This window comes from Schistocerca piceifrons, chromosome 1, assembly GCF_021461385.2.
Source record: "Schistocerca piceifrons isolate TAMUIC-IGC-003096 chromosome 1, iqSchPice1.1, whole genome shotgun sequence".
Taxonomy (NCBI): Eukaryota; Metazoa; Arthropoda; class Insecta; order Orthoptera; family Acrididae; genus Schistocerca; species Schistocerca piceifrons.
The window spans coordinates 1,102,031,233-1,102,050,079 of record NC_060138.1 but is presented as its reverse complement, the minus strand read 5'-3'; the positions used below and the strand labels follow the sequence as shown (position 1 = coordinate 1,102,050,079).

The 18,847-nt window shown below is 39.3% G+C and overlaps 1 protein-coding gene across 1 annotated transcript in view; it reads left to right on the top strand.

The window, feature by feature from the left end:
- Positions 1-14,046, top strand: part of LOC124798627 (HMG box-containing protein 4) — a 43,715-nt gene extending 29,669 nt beyond the window's left edge. Inside the window, exons 2-3 of the mRNA XM_047262110.1 lie at positions 8,403-9,910; positions 12,667-14,046. Coding sequence (XP_047118066.1) covers positions 8,413-9,867 — 1,455 coding nt within the window. The 5' untranslated portion in view covers positions 8,403-8,412 and the 3' untranslated portion in view covers positions 9,868-9,910; positions 12,667-14,046. The remainder of the gene's footprint in view (positions 1-8,402; positions 9,911-12,666) is intronic.
- Positions 14,047-18,847: the final 4,801 nt, after the last annotated feature.

Genomic DNA, 18,847 nt, shown 5'->3' with positions numbered 1-18,847 from the left:
AATGCACACTTTGCAACAAGCCATGGAAAAAAATGAGTGTGATGGCATGGAGGGGCCAGTTAAAATATTAGCGCAAAAGGAAATTTTACAAAGACCCTTAAGAAATAAGTTGCTATCTGCATCAGAGTTGTAATGTTAACATAACCAATTGGTAAGGTATAGGATTGGTAAGCAGGGCACATGGGCTGCTGGAGTGGAATGCTGACCCCATTTGGGGATACAAAAATTTATTTTCACTGCGTTAATTAAAACAGAGCCCTGGTAACAACACAATGATTAATTAGCTTTTGCAAATTAAGGTGATCTAAACCAATTATTCAGTTATATAAAAGAAATGAGAATAATTATAAAATTAAAACAAAAACAGCCTTATTGCCCCAACTTTAAATTAATAAATAATTACTTTACATGAATATAACTTTAACATAACTGCAGATTTGAGCTCACTAGTTGTGATATTAAGTTAATTATCAGGCTTTGTAAATATGGAAAATAACAATTTGTAAAAGCTATTAGGTTTAAAAAAACTCAAATAGCAAGATTTCATAACTACATTAATTAACTATTATGGACAATATTTGGCAATAAGATGTTCTGAAAGATCTACACAGTAATCGGCACATTCTCGACGTTTGGTGTTCACGTCAGCTGCGTGTCAGAATTCTGTGCTCGAGAGCTCAAGTGACAACAACAGGCAGGAGGGCCTGTGCACACCAATAACGGCTTCTAGAACACAAACCCAGTATTAATACATAGGTCACTAAAATACTAAAACCAACAGCCAAGCTCTGGGTAACGTCAAATGCAGGAAGAGATGTTACACATCATAGTATAACAACTGCAGTTACTATTAAAGCAATAGTTCATTAAACAATTTCCAATGATGTGAAATTTCACTTGATAAATTTATAAACCACAGCTAGCTGAAGGTGATAATGACCTGACCATCCACACACAACCTTAAATACAAAGCACTGTTTGATGGTGCAAAATTGTTACTATTATAGTTGCCAACAAGAAAGAAGTTTGCAGTTCTAATTAAAATTGGCGGCTGAAGTTTTATACAGAGAATAAACTTCGATTAATAAAACTGACCACTTAACATATTAAAAATAATATTAGGTCTACAACTTTGCTTCTGCTGCCGTTTCGCTATAGACGGCAGTAGCAGCAAGTGGGGTTCGGGTGGTTGGTCGTAGGTGTAATACAATAAACTTAGGCATCTGTAAACATACTGCCATAAAAATATTAGTTGATTTGTGATTGCATCATAAGGTTATTCTTGATTAAGTACGCCAACTTACATTCCCATTTCTCGCTATTTGCGGGAAGTTTTAATTTTCTGCTTTAACGTGAAGAAATCTGTGGCTGTGGCTCTTAAAATGCTGGGTAAGACCAATGGTGAGGTAACTATTAGTGGAAGAACATACAGAGAATGTTTTCAACACCTTAACAACGGTGATTTTGATGTCAAACACCAGCATGGCAGTGGAAGACAGAACATTTTCGTAGCTACTGAAACAGATGAAGACAGTCACAGGACATAATTATCGAAAGCAATTAATGCATTCGAGCCCAGCACCAAAACACAAACGGCCACAATACAGAGATAGACATGTAAAGGCAATTTTGCAGCAGGTCAGTGCTCGACCCCTCCTGCCATATTCTCCATATGTTGCTCTCCCTGACTACCACCTTTTTCGATCAGTGGCATACAGTCTGCCTGACCAGCACTTCCGATCATATGAACAAGTGCAAAATTGAATCGATTCATGGATCCCCACAAAAGATACCCAGTTCTTCTGCCATGGGATTCGTATGCTATTCGAAAGATGGGAGAATGTAGTGGCCAGTGATGGGCAATAATATGAATCATAATTTTTTTGTAAGTTTTTCACAATAAAGCCCCGATCTTCGAGAAAAAAACGGCAGAAGCAAAGTTGTAGACCTAGTAATAAAAAGAGGAATCACCGAATATCGGCCACACTTCTAATTCAAGATAAATGCAATGGAACCAAAGCACAGGGCAGTTACATGGTCTTGCAATACCAAGTATCCCGGAGCCACGTCCAAGTGGTTTAAGGAACAACCAGCGAAAATCAGTGTGTCTACATGGAGCCGTCACATCCAAAAGTTCCACCACAAAATGGCTCACCATTTAAAGTTAGTCCAGGAGCTCGCTGTTAACACCCACGCCAGCTTCAACTCCCACATTCTTCTCAGGATTCGAGATAGGCACAACTCTTAAACAGAGCCTATGTTGACCACTGAGTGCTTCCGCACTCCAGTTCCGCTCACCGTCACACCCAGGCGCCAGAATGTCAACACCGTGCATCATTGCAGGACACCAAGTGCTGACTGACTACTTGTGATGCTCCGTGTGCTGTCTTCTCTCTGTCACTGCTGCAGACCGTGTCTCTGTCACTGCCCCGACAGAGTCTGCGTCACTGCCCCTGACCGAGTCTCATCTCGCGAGCCGCAGCCGTCTTAAATAGAGGTTGCTAGTCAACCAGGACGCCGCAGAGTGTGTAACTTGGACACAGAAATTATCCTGCCAAGAGCATCACAGGAGATCACTGCTCAACAATGTTTAATGTTGATTCTGAAGAGTCTATAAATAAGACACATTCGTACCTTATAAAATGCTTTGCTGATCTTGAAACATTTCCTTGAAGCAGAAGTTTTCATAACTTTAAGCCATTAGATTGTGTATGGAATCTGGAAGAAAGGAAGATCATTAGTGATGTGGGACCAAGCATGAAGCATAATTTAGGGAATAAATTGGAATCCTTTGGAGAGAAGAAAATGTGATCCCATCAAGACACGTGGCTTGTAAATGTTATAACGTGAGGTACTTTGGGATAATCTTTGAACTAAATAAACAGAACATGATGTTACCATATCATTTATGCATCCTTCAGGACCTTCACCATCATTCCATTGCCCAAAATGAGAGGATAGTTGTCCAGTTCCCCATTCCTCATGTGCTTGCTGTTGTTGAATGTTGTAAAACCACAGTTGGAAGATTTTACCAGTTTCCAGATAAGTGTTTGTACACTGTTCAGAAAAAAGTCTTAACTGTGGTAAATTACATTTGTTTTGTATAGTGTTGTTTAAAAAAAATCAGTCAATTGCAGTTTTTTTTTTTTTTTTAATATAAATACTGCTGGGGGATTCTGTTTCATTCATAGATTTAACCACTTACAAGTTCATTTAGGTCAAAAGTATATTAATCCCGACACTTTAAATTTCAATAGGTTATTTTACATTCTCAAGAAAAAAATTAAAACCCGTTCTGTGTTACAAAAATAAAAAAATAACAATGGAACAAAATACATTAATTTTATTTGGCTGGTTGCTGATGTGTTCTCTAAGTAATATTTGATGTAATTGTGAACTGTGTTTTTTGCAAAATAAAATGTTTGTAAGAGCACATATTTTTCCTGCCTTGATGGTGTTACTTATAGGCATGAGATATTTTTTCTGCAATCCTTGTGCTATTGAGTATACAGACTCCAAATTTCACAGTCTTTCGATGATACATAAAAAATGGCAATTTATTTTCAAAATGTTAACAAGTTTCATTTTTGCTATTAAAATGTAAAAAATGACAAAAAATTCCAGATTTTGTAGTGCAATAAAATGCAGACAGAGAGATATGATATACTAAAATTTGGTAGGGTTTCTTATCTCCATCAGGTGAACAAATATGAGTTGTTCTGTGGGAAACTTTGTGTTTTCTGGTTGAATTGAAGATGAATCAAAGGGCAAGGTATAAGGAGACAGTGCAGTGAAAGATAATCAAAAAGTGATGCCATTGCAGTAATGCTGTAGTGTTGATACGGATAACTGCATGTTAGACACAAGAGAAAGGAGATAGGGGCGCAGAGGTTGGGATGGAGATAACTGCTGAGAAAAGATAATAGGTGAAAGTTCGTAGACACATAAACCTAATTAAAGTGTAGACAGAGTAGTAGTGAAAAAATAAGAAGGTGGTAATGGATAGGGAACAGTGAGTAGTGGAGGTAGATGTCTGGAGGATTGTGGGATTAATGATGAGGGGGGAGGGGGGTGTTATGCATATTAAGATGTGTAAAATGCACTGATTGGCAGTAGCATGACACTTACTTAACCTTCCCCAAATGATACAATGTACTCACTGGACCTTATCTCTGTAATCCCATTCACTGCAAGATATCTGCCCTCCATATTGAATTTACTGCTAATTCTTGTACCAGTTATCCTGTGGAGTCATCTCTAACTCACACTACCTGTTTTAATTTGCCACATTCCTAATGGTGATACTTCGACACAGCCTAAGTCAGCATCAAGCTACAATTGGTGATGCACCAGTAGAGTAGCAAATTATATTTAGCTTTTTCTGTGAGCTTTCATAGTTTAATTCTTAATACCTAGTATGTTTTTATATGTAAGAATTGTAATCTGCTATTTTAGTAACTGTAAAATGTAGATTTATGCAGCCTGTAGTGCAGTTGTCATTTCTTTTGAATGAGCAGCTACACAGCTCAGCAAGGTGCCAGCCTCCGTTGGTGACACACTAGGAGAGTAGCAAGTTAAATATTTAGCTTTTGTCTTTGTGCATTTATAGTTAATTCTTAATTTAGAAAAATATATCTAAAAACAAAGATGATGTGACTTACCAAACTAAAGTGCTGGCAGGTCGATAGACACACAAACAAACACAAACATACACACAAAATTCAAGCTTTCGCAACAAATGGTTGCTTCATCAGGAAAGAGGGAAGGAGAGGGAAAGATGAAAGGATGTGGGTTTTAAGGGAGAGGGTAAGGAGTCATTCCAATCCCGGGAGCAGAAAGACTTACCTTAGGGGGAAAAAAGGACACACACACACACACACACACACACACACACACACATATCCATCCACACATACACAGACACAAGCAGACATTTGTAAAGGCAAAGAGAGCTCTGTTTCTCCATTGCTCAGTTGTGAGTGGAAAAGGAGAGGAAATGACTAGTAGTGGTAAACTGCATAGAGTGACTTCACTGCCTGATCTAGAATTTCACATAGCCTCGTAGGCACACACCACTGCCTTTCTCATACATCTCTCTCTCTCTCTCTCTCTCTCTCTCTCTCTCTCTCTCTCTCTCTCTCTCTCACACACACACACACACACACACACACACACACACACACACACACACACACATAATGGAATGATAGCAAAAGTCCCGAAGGAGGCATTTTTTGTATGATATCATGTTCTGTAGTATTTATTTGTGAAAATGATGGGTGTGTTTTCTTATTTAATTTTTATGTCAATCAGCATTGCTCATTTTTTATTTTCCTCTCAGGTCCTTACTGGGTAGAACTCAGGAAACTTAATCTTCAGCGATCAACAATCTTGTTATGAAAACCTGTTGATTTACATGGCAATTTCAGTTTTGGTTTAATGAAACATTTAAGTGTTCATCCAGTTTCTATATCAATGTTAAACATTACTGCTACTCCACACACAAAGGGGCATTAAATATATAAGGCCGAGATTGCTCCTTTCATACCGAGTTCTCCGTATCGCACAACACTGCTGCCCATAACTCTTCTACATCTATACTTTGCAAGCTACTTGGGGGTGACTTGGGAAGGGTGCAGGGAGAAGGTGGGGGGGGGGGGGAGATTGTACTGTGTGCCCTCCTTTTTTGTCATAGTGGTTTATGATTTGCAAGAACAATTGTTGGTAAGCTTCTGTGTGAGTTCAAATCTCTCTAGTTCCACCTTATTGCCTTTTTGTGAGATGTACAGAGGAGGTAGCAATATATTGATTTGTCTCTTCTAAGAACATACTCTTTCCGAATTTGAAGCCTATCTTGTAGTGTCTGCCATTAGAATTCGCTGAGCATTTCTGTGAACCTTTGCAATGAGTAATTGAACCTGTTGTGAAACACACTGTTCTTCTTCAGATCTTCTCTATTTCCTCCGTCAATCCTGTCTGGTACATATCCCAGACCAGAGCAATGAGTAATATGCCAGTATTGGGCCAATGAGGGCATTGTAAGTGGCCTCCATTGTGGGTGGACTACACTTCTTGAGGATCTTTCAGATGAATCTCAGTCTGGTGTCTATCTTAGCTGACCGGAGTGGCCGAGCAGTTCTAGACGCTACAGTCTGGAACCACACGACCACTACGGTCGTAGGTTCGAATCCTGCCTTGGGCATGGATGTGTGTGATGTCCTTAGGTTAGTTAGGTTTAAGTAGTACGAAGTTCTTGGGGACTGATGACCTCAGAAGTTAAGTCCCGTAGTGCTCAGAGCCATTTGAACCATTTTTTTTTTTGTCTAGTTTAATGTGGTTGTTCCTCTTTAAATTGCTCAATAACCATACTCCTAGATGTTTTATGGATGTGACTGCTTCCAGTGATTGTCCTACAATTCTGTAATCATTCAATAATGGATCTTTCCACCTCATCATCCGCAGTGTGCTATATTTGTTTATAGATCTGCCTGGATAGCCCCATGTGTTAGCATGCCACTTCTGGGCCCAGATCTGATCTGCCTTGTGGATTGACAATGAGGGAGAATGTGCTTAGCCAGCCTGGCTGTGGTTTGTAGTCTGTTCCCCACATTTGACTAGGTGAATGAATATCAGGCTGATATCCATGTGTCATATCAATTACACTATTTGTAAACATTTAGAAGACGTTTGCACACTTTCACGTCGGATAATATTAGACACAGACAGATGGTGGTACACAAATTCAACTACAGGAAGAGCATTTGGCCACCCTCTGCTACTCAACATACTGCCTAATTCAGAATAACATGCTGATCGCGTGAAGACCTGGGACAAGGTTGTTTAAGTTGAGAGCCAAGTGTCCAGCCATGTATCAGGCATTGTTTTCCTGCATTTTGCTATAATTTTCTAGTGTTGCAACTTTTCTGTTTATTACAGCATCGTCCACAAAAAACCTCATGGAAATTCTGACACTACCCTTTAGATAATTTATGTATATTGTCGAAAAGTAATGGTCTTATAATGCTCCTTAGGGGTGCACCTGAGGTTCCTTTTATATATGAAAGTTTCTGCCATTGATACTAACATGCTGCGTTCTGTTTGTTATGGATCCTTCAATCCAGTTACGTAGCCTTTGGGATGTCAAGGAATATGGTATCAATATGGATGCTTGCATCTGCTGTTTTCTTGATCCTGTAGGCTATTAGAGTGACCATGTTTCACACAATAATTGTTTTTGGAATCCATGTAGATTCCTACAGAATGAGGTTTTTGGTCTCCAGAAATGTCCTAGTACGCGAGCATAAAACCCGTTTTTAAATTCTACAACATAGTAATGTCGCGATACAGGCCTATTGTTTTATGCACCTTTTTGATGACTTATGAAAACGGGAATGACCTGCATTTTTTTCTGGTCGCTAGAAATGTTTTTCTCTCCAGTAACCTACTGCTAGAAGGGTAGTTAAGTTATTTCACATACTCTATGTAGAAGTATATTGGTGTCCCATTGGAACCAGTGGCCTTTTCTCTGTTGAGCAATTTCAGTTGATTTTCTGTCCTGTAGTCACTTATTTTGTGATATGTTATTTTGACATTCATATGACTATTTAGGGTAGTGTGATCTTCCTCAGTGAAACAGTTTTGGAAAAAGGAGTTTAGTATTTCAACCTTCTTTGTAACATCCTCCATTTTGATGCAATTATGGTCACACTGTCCGAACAGATGGCTTCAGTCTTTTTATTGATTTAGTGGAGGAACCAAAAGTTCTTTAGATTTTCTGTCTGATAAGAAGACAGATCTGTTCTAATGTAGGCTGGACACCTGTCTTTGCTTTCAGCATCTTTCTTTGGAAACACTAAAGAAAAACTTGCACATAATAAGTATACCACTTCTTCTCTGCTTTAATGGCAGTGGCAGTGGCAGTGGCAAACTGTTCAAATGTAGACACTGTTCAAGACCATTCATTTAATGAAGCAGCTGTAGAAAAGGAAATATGAAGCAGATTTGTGTGTTATTGTTGCATGTTATAACGTAAGCTCACAACCAGTCTCTTTCATTTGCATCATGAGCAGGACAGGATGTGAACTTTGAAAAGGGTCAGATTTCAAAACAGTTTCAAAATAAGAAATAGTTACTTAATAGTAATATTTTTAAGTAATATTCTCTTGCCAGTTGTCTGTTATTTTTGTTCCACATTGCTCTGTTTCCCATAGGCCTAAATCGAATGGACTGAAACAGAGACATAAAACACAAAATGTTTTAAAAGTGAAACAGCCTGTTAATAACCTACCAGTACTTTATCACAAATAAATGCAGAGCTTATTATGTACCTGCTTTTCTTTCTGGTACACGTTGATCCATCTGCAACACTAATTACAGTATTTTTTTTTTTTTTTTTGTTTCAGTGCTAAAGCTATGTCCAAAATGTTGAAGAGGAAATTTGATGACGACATGGACTCTACCTCTGGAGGAAGAGCTAAGCAAGACGAATTGGAGGTGACAGGTGTTTCGCGCTCAGGTCGAGTTCGCAAGAAGTCTTCAAAACTGATGGATTTTGAATCACCTGATGATATTGACAATCGGTATAGGCGACGTGGTGGCGACTCATTTAGTTCTCCTGTTGCCGGTAGCAGTGGCGGCAGAGGGCGAGGCAGGGCATCGTCCACATTACACTCAGACCGCACAACATCCAGTTCTGGTGTCCACCATCGTGATACCTTGTCAAATGATGGGGGAGATGATATCTATTCAAGTTCAGATGAGTTCACAGGAGATGTTCAAGATGATGAGTCCAGTTCCAGTTCATCATCATCTTCTGATGATGAAGCAGCATCTGACGAAGATCGTCTTGTGGAAGAACGTAACACAACAGCCATTCCTGATGAAAGCAACAGCCGGACAGGCGATGAAGGACCTTCAGGCTCAGGAACGGCATCTCGTGGAGGTCAGTCACTGTATATGCTCGAGAAATCAACTAAGAAGAAACTTGTGGTGCGAGATGGTCGTGTAGTTGGACGTACTAAAGCACAACGGAAGGATAAAGGCAAAACACGGTTCACTGCCTACATGCTTTGGGCAAAGGAGGTTAGGCAGGAAATACTGCGTGCTAATCCCGATACAGACTTTGCTACTATTAGTAAGCGTCTTGGTGAGCTCTGGGCAACAGTACCCAACAACGAGAAGTATGCTTGGAAAAGGCGTGCTAAACGTGTCGCTTTGACCAAGCCTGGATCAGATGCATCAGCACAGAGTTCTGTAACTCAAGGAGTTGGCGGATCAAGTCAGCAGACGGACGGTGGTCGCTGGCGGACTTCTGGGTCCCGCTCGAAATTCATCAATAAAGCTGGTGGTGGATCCTCATTATCGGGTGCAACATCGGGGGCAGCCGCTAGGCAAGAAAGTGGCACTACTACTGGAGGAATGTCAGTGACTGGCGCAGTTGGAAGTGGTTCACGCAGTAGTGCAGGTACATCAGCATCAAGTGGAAGTGCACGCCACCACCAGCAACAGCAGCAACAAGTTGTAGATTCAAAGGCTGGAGCTGCAGCAGGAGCATCTGGTGGGCGGGGACTGGTAGCTGAGCCTGCAGTGGGACCCGGCTTATACAAGGTGGTTGGCACACAGCCTGTGGACGTGGCAGCTCATCTGAAGTTGCTCGGGGAATCACTCGGCATTATTGGTGAACGCCTGAAAGAACATGAGGGTCAAATTGCTGTTTCTGGTAGCTTATCTGTCTTGCTGGACTCACTTCTGTGTGCTCTTGGCCCTCTTATTTGTCTGACACGGCAGCTGCCAGAAACCAACAGCTGTCCACCGGAGATGCTGTCGAAACTGCTTGACAACATTGCCTACTTTATGCCAGGCCTCTAGTGGTAAAAGGAGAGGTGTGCTCTGAAGACAACCCTCTGGTGCAGTGAGTGTTTGATTTATCACAAACATAATTATATTATTATGGAATTACTATAATCTTCATTTAGACTTGTATAGACTAAGCACACTTGCCTGCCCATTCCAAACAATTTTGTGTGTTCTGACATTTACTATCCCCTTCCCCCCATTCTTGCATTCCATAACCACATTTATGTTCGCAGTTAATGGTAATAATTTTAGGTTTGATAATTTCACTGTCAGTAAAAACACAATGTGCAGATCTTGAAGTTTCAGTTTGCTTAAAATGTTTGCATCGAGAAATTATCGTAGTTACATTCTGCCATAGGTCTGCATGGAGATGTGAAACAGTTAAATTTTATCATGGAGAGTAATTGCTGAGTTAAGGGTACGTAAAAAAGAGGGAGGGGGGCGGGGGGGATTTGAGCGAGTAAATGCTGTAACTGTTAGCATGATTCCACTTAAAAAATGTTTCTGTAAGAGGAGGAGATATAAAAGATTGCTGATTATCGTCTTCGAAAAAGCAGTGTCCTAATTATCCCCCACTCCTTTTTTCTAGTTATTATCAGTCCATTTATTCTTAAGGAGAATTTGAGTAACACAGAGTTAAGAACTCATGTGATAAATATAAATAATAAATATAAATTAACAAGTGTGTACTCTAGACGAGTGAAAGAGAACACTGCTGAGAAGAGCATTGCTTGTGTGAACCCAAGCAAACAGTGCATTTTTGTTTATATGGCACTAAAGTCATATGCACTGATATAAGATCGAATGCTGCCATAGTGAAGTAGTTGCAATGAAAAACAGTGATATCCAGACAGGGGTGTTGTGTATGTCAGCTGCAGTGTTGGTGATGCAAAAATCAAAGCTTTAAAAGAGCGGTTTGAATTTTTGCAGAAGCATCAGATGTGTGCTGGTAGTGTAACTAGTCACTGAATTATAATTTACAACTTAATTAGGCCATAATTTTGCGCGTATGTTGGTGTACAATTTTTGCTGGCTGCGTACTGGTATTGAGGGAAAAAATGCGAAGCAGGACAACTACGAATGAGCAGTCTTACCTGAAGAAAGAGTTGCACTTACAATCTGGCTCTTAGCAACTGGTTGCACTGTGATTCTCAGCAACTGGAGACAGTTACACCATTCTCGAGTGTTTATTTCACATTTCAGCAACAGCTATATTACTTACCAGAGTGTAAGTTCCTAAGTCTGGACTGCTATATGTAAAGCACGAAAGAATTACATTAAGTAAGGAAAATAATATCAATAAATATGAATAATGTAAAGTAAAAATATACAAATGACCTGTCATAGATGATAAAACATCTATTACTCTATGTCTGTGGTTCCCAACCATTCTGAGATCATTACCACTGAGTGCAATCAATTATTAGCTAATTACCCCCCACCCCTCCTCCAAAAAAGGTATTCTCAACCTTAACTTTAGTAGAAAAAATTCTTTGATCGCTTTTATTTATGAAATGATTCAAGATAAACAGTATTTAGTTCTTGTTTGTGTCTTATTAAACCAAAATCTAATGCATCAATTATTTATTTTATTTAATCGTGTCCAAAACGCATCAATGACAGAATGGTACTGCTTATTTCTAACCATCTTTTTATATTTGGTTTCTCAGGAAATGCACATAATAAGTCATGCTCTGAGTCTATTCAGATCCTTTATGTTTCATTGATGTCGTGATCAAAAATCTGCTTTCAAATATGTATATCCAGAATGCAGTGTTTCTTTTCCTGTGCTTTGTTTTAGTAGTCTGTGTGCTAGAATGAATGATGAAGCAATACCCAGTGCATTACAAGTGCTATCAACAACTACTCAGAAACGAAAGCTGCGCCACTTCCCTACCTAGTGACACTTGCTTCTTCCACACTTTATAGACCAAACTAAAACCAACCCAGTTAAAATGTGTCGACTTTAATCACGTTTGTAAATCACTTGATTGCTGGACCTCCTTTTCTAAGCTGGCAGAAATCAGAAGACTTAATCATACCAATGCTTCATGTCTGATTGTATAGAGCAGCATAGTAGCCAGTATGTAGTTACTGTCTGTTGTATTACCAATTAATTAGTTTCTCCATTTCAAAGTGAATATTGAAGGACTTTCTGGTGCATTCTAGGAACTACATAAAACTCAGACAAGACATTTTCATATATGTAACATTTGTTACTTGCATGTCTCACTCGTAGACGCATAGTACCAAACAGAATATACGTTTGTAGAGATTGGACAATGTGAAGAAGATGATGATGATTATACATTCATTTCACAAGATGTAATTTCTGCAACACCATGTCATGCTTTAATGATAATATTTGGAAAAAAAAAACCGTTATTGGTATCTTATATAATCAATAGTCTTACAAAATTATAGTGACAATAATAATATTCTTTCAAAAATAATTTAGTTTTGTGACAGAGAGAAAGTGAAACCCTTTTGGTTTCTACCCCCTCAGAAAGATTCATTTTATGCCTCAGGGAATAATTACCTCCACGTTGGAACCACTGTTTTATATAACAAAATCTGCCTTGTAGTTTCTATTGATAACATGTGATGAAGATAAAAACTTACATTCATACACACACACACACACACACACACACACACACACACACACACACACACTTACAAGATAGTGTAGTAAGCTCATCAGTGATATACTACTTATGAAGCATTGTGTCCAATTTCTGCTTAACAAGTACAATTTATAGATATGAAGGCCAAAACAGTATAATAATTTAATTATTCCTGTTGTTTCAGCTTCATTGCCAAAGAAGAGAATGGCTGCAGACTGTGAAGGTTTATAAAGACCTGAGGAACTTGTCACACTGCCTTGGAGATGTGCATGGAAGGCACTGTGAAATTAGTGCACCTACCAGTAGTGGAACTGATTTTTATGAGTACAGTTATGACAGGTTTTTCAGTGTAGTTTTGTTAGGAGCCACTTAATGTATGCAAACATGCATATTGGATGGTGGAATCTGCAAAATACTTCAGTTTTGGAAACAGGTTGATGCTAATATTTTAGGTGTACCAGAGGAGATGCCACTAGTAGGGAGAACAACAAATATGCTTTACACATTCAAGGGATACTTGCCCTGCATGAATATATGTTGAAACCATGCTTTGATGAACACACATGACAGCTGGTTGAAAGTGTTTTCAACTACAGAGTCGGTAGAGCTAGGAGGGTGGTAGTGAACATTTTGAGAATTACGCCTGCAGTTTTCCTGATGTTGAGAAAACTTTTGCTTCTGAGTTCATAGACAGCCGTGTAGTAGTTGTGCAAGCATGCACATATCTGCATAATTTTTTAAGAAAAAGTCAGAGCTCGATACACTTGTACAGACTAATAGGACCAATTGACAACAAAACTGAAAATTGAAGTGTGGTTCTTGCCAGCTGGTAGCAAGGTAGTGAACACAAGAGATCATTTTTAAGTGTGAGACCTGTGACTTGAAAATCTTCAAAGACACATGCAGAAATCTTAAATGGATTTGCACAACATTTTAACTCAGATGGGTGAGTCGCCTGGCAAGACAATTGTGATTAATCTGTATTTATGTATGTGCAAAGGTTCAGTTAAAGAAAATAACCAAACTGTGAATCATTTTTATTCATACTAGTATGAATATACAGTAGCATTTGACCATGTGCTAAATGTAAGTTCACTGAACTACATCGGATTGTTAACCAAATTTCCCATGTCAGCTTGAACCAGCAGTTCATTCATTTTATACTGGCATTGTTTTGTACATTTGTAGTGTACTCTCTTAATTTCACTGCTACATATTCTTTATAATAATCACTTGCTGTCTTAGGCGTTTCTGCATCACATGCTTTAACAGTGTTGTTGCACGAAGATTCTTAATGTAGGTGATACCTCAATAACATCATTATTCCCCAAGTTGTCTTCCGCTACCTCCTGAAGTCTACATTCATCTTCCTCTACAATAATTTCTTCAACAGCATATTTTGTTGGCTTGACACAACTTTTTCAAACTAAGTTCTTACATATACAAAATCAAAGACCTATTTTGAGTGGAAGAAACATCGCTAGTATCAGGGTATATACGTGGATAATGAAAAAAAATCCTGGATTTCCATGTTGAAAATAAACTTTTTCCTTATTGAGTGACAGTATGCTTTTCCTTGGAACTGTAAAACTTATCAGTTCTTTTATACACTGGTGTAGAACTTCCCGGTACTTTAGAAAATGAGCTCCAGGAAAAAAAAAAAGTTTCAAAATGATCTTTGATGTGCAGCAACATGTACACTGCATATTTTCGTATTGCGGAAGTATATATTTGAATTCCACCAAATGCAGCATGTTAATTTCCAAAGCACATTAATCAAGGTTGCGATGTGCTTTTGTAAGCCAATCATAGCTCACAACACATGATCTCGCCAGCTGATGGTAGCAGAGATTCTGAGCAAAGGACTGATGTAGTCAGCCAATACCAATATCACTCTTAATTAGTGCAAACACACAAATAGGAAAAGTTAATAACATCACACAAAAATGCTATTAAAATTTTAAATAATGTCACGAATGTCTGGCCTTCTGGGCTCGAATTTCGTTTAAGTGGCTGACCGTGAAAGAGTTAAGCTTTAAATGAGAGTAAAATGCTCTGTGATTACAGAAATTCAAAGTGCATTCTAACATGTAACATAATTCATCTTGAGCAAAACAAAATTTACTTTGTAAGTAATGCTTTTCAAATCACCATTTGGAATACTTTCCTGGGATCTAATGGAATTCATTTCAGCAGTCAGAGAGCGCCAGAAAAGAGGTGTTACTGCATATGCACACCTACGATGACATAGGCAGCCCCTCTGTTCGTACGTATATAGCATTAAGAGATCTTACATGATGTCATATAAACAAAACAGGATATCAAAGGATATTCCAAGAGCATTGGAATTTCACAAACCATACTAAAATGTATAATTCGACTTAAAATGCACAGTTGTATGTCCAGATTTTAGAAATCGGTTTTGCTTTCATTTGACATGAGAGCTGTAAATGAAAACATGGGTCACGTGGAGGCTACTCCCCTCCCCACTACAACTCTGCTCTGCTTATACACGAATCTGACAGCTTGGGCACACCAGAAAAATATTTCTGGGTAGCATCTGGCTGGCTTATTGCTACAGCTAACAGCCACACTTACCGTAGTCAGAAGTGGGAAAACGTACTGCACATACCTAACTCAACTGAGCACGTACAAGAGCGTGCTGGGAACTGCTCAGATGAACCTAATGCAAACAGTTGTGATGTCACGCTCATCAGAAGCAGTTTTATGAAATATTGCACAGTCTTCGTCCTAAAGCCTTTGACACATTTTGCTGTTGACAAACACTAGCACTTTATTTTGTTGTTGTAAATGATGCATTTCCTTTGCAACTGAAGTTTCATTTTTTATTTTTTTCTCCTGTTTATGTTTTATTGATGCATTATTATTCTCTAGTAGCAGGATATAGTAAAATTCTTTGTTAGGGTATCAGTTTTTACCAGTCGGAGTAACAAAAATGTAACTGAAAACAAAAACAATGAAAAAATCCCTTATTTTTGTCGATTTTTCTCTCAGATGAAAAAATTTCCAGGTTTTTCCTGGATTTCCCAGTTGTCCCAAGGCGTATGCATCCTGTAATATGAATGCAAAACTAAGCAAAGAGTCCTAAATCCTGTACACACTCAAAGCCGGCACCAATATGAAAACACTCTTGATTAATTGCCAGTTTTGCTTATTTCTATTGACACCCTAAATATGGAGCAGCTCAAAGTATCAGTACATATTAAATTTTTGCATCCTATTGTAATGCGTTTCACTCAAAGCCAGTGCTCAAGACACTTGTACTCAAGAAGAGGAACAGTTGACAAACAGGCTGAAGATGGAAGATTGGGTCTTGGCAGTTGGTCAGGTGACAAGCCAGTGAAAAGAGTACTGAAGTAGTGTTCCCCAGAATATCAGCTCAGTTTTTAATTTAGCTTGAAAATATGAAGAGTTCAGGGTTCTTAAAACCTAACAGGCAGCCCATAATTCCTCTATGGTCACCATTCTGGAACTAAATGATTGCAGCTTATTGCCTAAGTGAGATGCTAATAACCATTTATCTGCTCTTTCTAGCAGAAATGCTCTCCTAGCCCTTTCGACTGATTCGTTAACTTTTGTATTCGACTGATTCGTTAACTTTTGTAACCATAGTTGCTATGATATCATGATCATAATCCCCATCCATCGATAAGGTCCGGCCTGTTTGTAGCTTCAAGGTCCAAATTCTATTGCCCGAACTAGCTGCTCAAGACAGTTTTTGGAAAAGTTTTCAAAAGTACTTCATTAGACTGTCTGTCTGTACCCCCTGCAATGAATTCACAAATGTCCCAGGCTATACTAGGTGGGTTAAAGTCATCTCCAACTATTATTGCATGATCTGGGTATTTATGCACAACTGACCATAGACTTTCTGTGAATAACTCTAGAACTGTCACAGCAGAGTCGGGTGGTCAATAAAACATCCAACAATTAACTAGGTTTCATCTAGACCTGTTATCTGTGACCATATAACTTCCCTTTCACACTCCATTTCAAACTCAATAGAGACAATATTTTTATGATTGCAATGAACACTCCCCATCATATGGCATCTAATCTGTCAAACCTAGGTAAACAACTTGTTAACCTCCTGATAGGTACAAAGGGATGCTGATACCTCAATGAACTATGTAGCTGGCTGTTCAGAAAAAATGACAGCTGAGCTACAGACTGCCTAAATTTACACATACAGCTAACAAAAAAGCGAGGCTAAACTTCTTAAATACCAAAACACGCAAGCAATTAAACAAATATATACTATTAAGAAAACACAGGAAGAGCTAAATATGTAACTTGATACCCTGGAGATGTCACAGGCAATAGCTGGCACTGAACTGAGTAGCTAACTATGCTGATTACAATGGTCACTAGACTAAAAAAAAAAAACAGCTAAGCCACTACTGCACTACTGACTAATTGTATATACACTAAAAAAATGCGAGATTAAACTCTGAGGCTGAGGTCTACTGAATATTTACTATTCACAAGGGTTGTGGAATCAAGTAAATAAAGTGGCACTAGCAGCTTCTGCGGTGGAAAACTACACAAGTCACTCAAGATAAAATATCGAAAAATACGCGAATTCTTGCAACAAATGTATATAGCACTATTAAAAACAGTTAAATAATCTGCTACTGTCCATTTCTGCTCTGAAGGAGGTTAGAATAGCACCAAACTAAACGATGTAAACAAACTGTATACAATCGATAAGATGCTTATCTCCACTCTGCTCTCAGGCTGGAGGTGTACTCTGCATATTTATTCTGTATTTTAAAGCCATCCACATCTCAGATAGTTCCTGCTATTTATGAAGCACTGGTTTAAGGGCTGAGAGTGTGTGTAAGGGTATTTCGGTTGTGTAACAGTGAAGTATATATTTCATTGTACACTAAAATACATAGATTAGATCAGATTGACTAATATACAAAATCAAATCAAATTAAATCTTCATGATCAAGGCATACCACATCATGGGCAGTTGTTGATCCCCTGCCATATCCATGCTCACGGAGGAACCTACTATTCTATTTATGTATAAATTCAGTTCCGCCACAAAGAGAACCTGATACAACTTGTTTTTAGTAATTGCCCCTTTTGTAAGGCAAGTCACATAATTGTGGGCAAAGTACTTTTTGAATGTACTGCTCTCATTGTCTATCTGTTCTCCTCCAATGACATGTCTTATGAAACATGAAATTAATTTTAATTTTAGACAATAGAAACTTCATTCCTCAGCCCAGCATGCCACCTTCCTAGATGTTGACCTCCTCCTCTCTGATGGCTCCATCCACACCTCTGTCCACATTAAACCCTTCAGCCACCAGTAACACCTGCATTTTGACAGCTGTAACCCTTTCACACCAAAAAAAATCCCTCCTATATAGCCTGGCCACTGGGCGACAGCGTATCTACAGTGACAAAAACTCCCTTGCTCAGTATGCTGAGGGTCATCACGACCTTCACAGACAGGCACTACCCCCAGACCTAGCCTGCAAGCAGAGCTTCCATGCCATTTCTCCCTCACACCCCCAATCCTCCCACAACCCCCAAGAACCAGCTACAAAGGAGTGTCCCCTTCATCATCCAGTACCACCCCGGACTGGAACAACTGGACCACATTCTTCGCCATGTCTTTGATTACTTATCATTGTTAATTGTTTCCTGAAATGAGAGACATACTACTTCAGATACTTCCCACTCCTCTAAAGTGGTGTTCTGTCACCCACGCAACCTCTGCAACATCCTAGTCCATCCCAGTGGAAGACCCAGGTGCAAAACCTGCCCAATCCACCCACCCAGCACCACCTATTCCAGTCCTGTACAGGTTTATCCTACCCTATCAGGGGCCACACCACCTGTGAAAGAAGCCTTGTCATTTACCAGCTCTGCTGCAATCATTGCACAGTTTTTTTTTAAATTTTTTTTATTGGTATGACTACCAACCAGCCCCCCACCCCACCCCCCCACTCCCCCCCCCCACCCGCCCCCACCCCTTGGGTCCAGGCATTAGAATAGGTCCAGGGTATTCCTGCCTGTCGTACAAGGCGACTAAAAGGAGTTTCATATGTTTCGGCCTTTATGTGATGGTCCCCTGTACGGTTTGACTCCATTCTTCAAAATTTTCCCAAAGAGCGAGCCAATTGGGAAAGGGTGCCTTACAAGGTGCATCATGTCCATCATTCATTGAGATCTTCAGCCCACTTTCTCGTCGTCGCATTGCAGTCCTGCCCACTCTCCATCTTTTGGGCGAGGACACCTTGCTGGGTGCGTTTTCCACCATGCACTATGCAGTTACGATTTCTGTGTTGACGACGGCCATGGACGTCTTTGCACCTGATATCCAG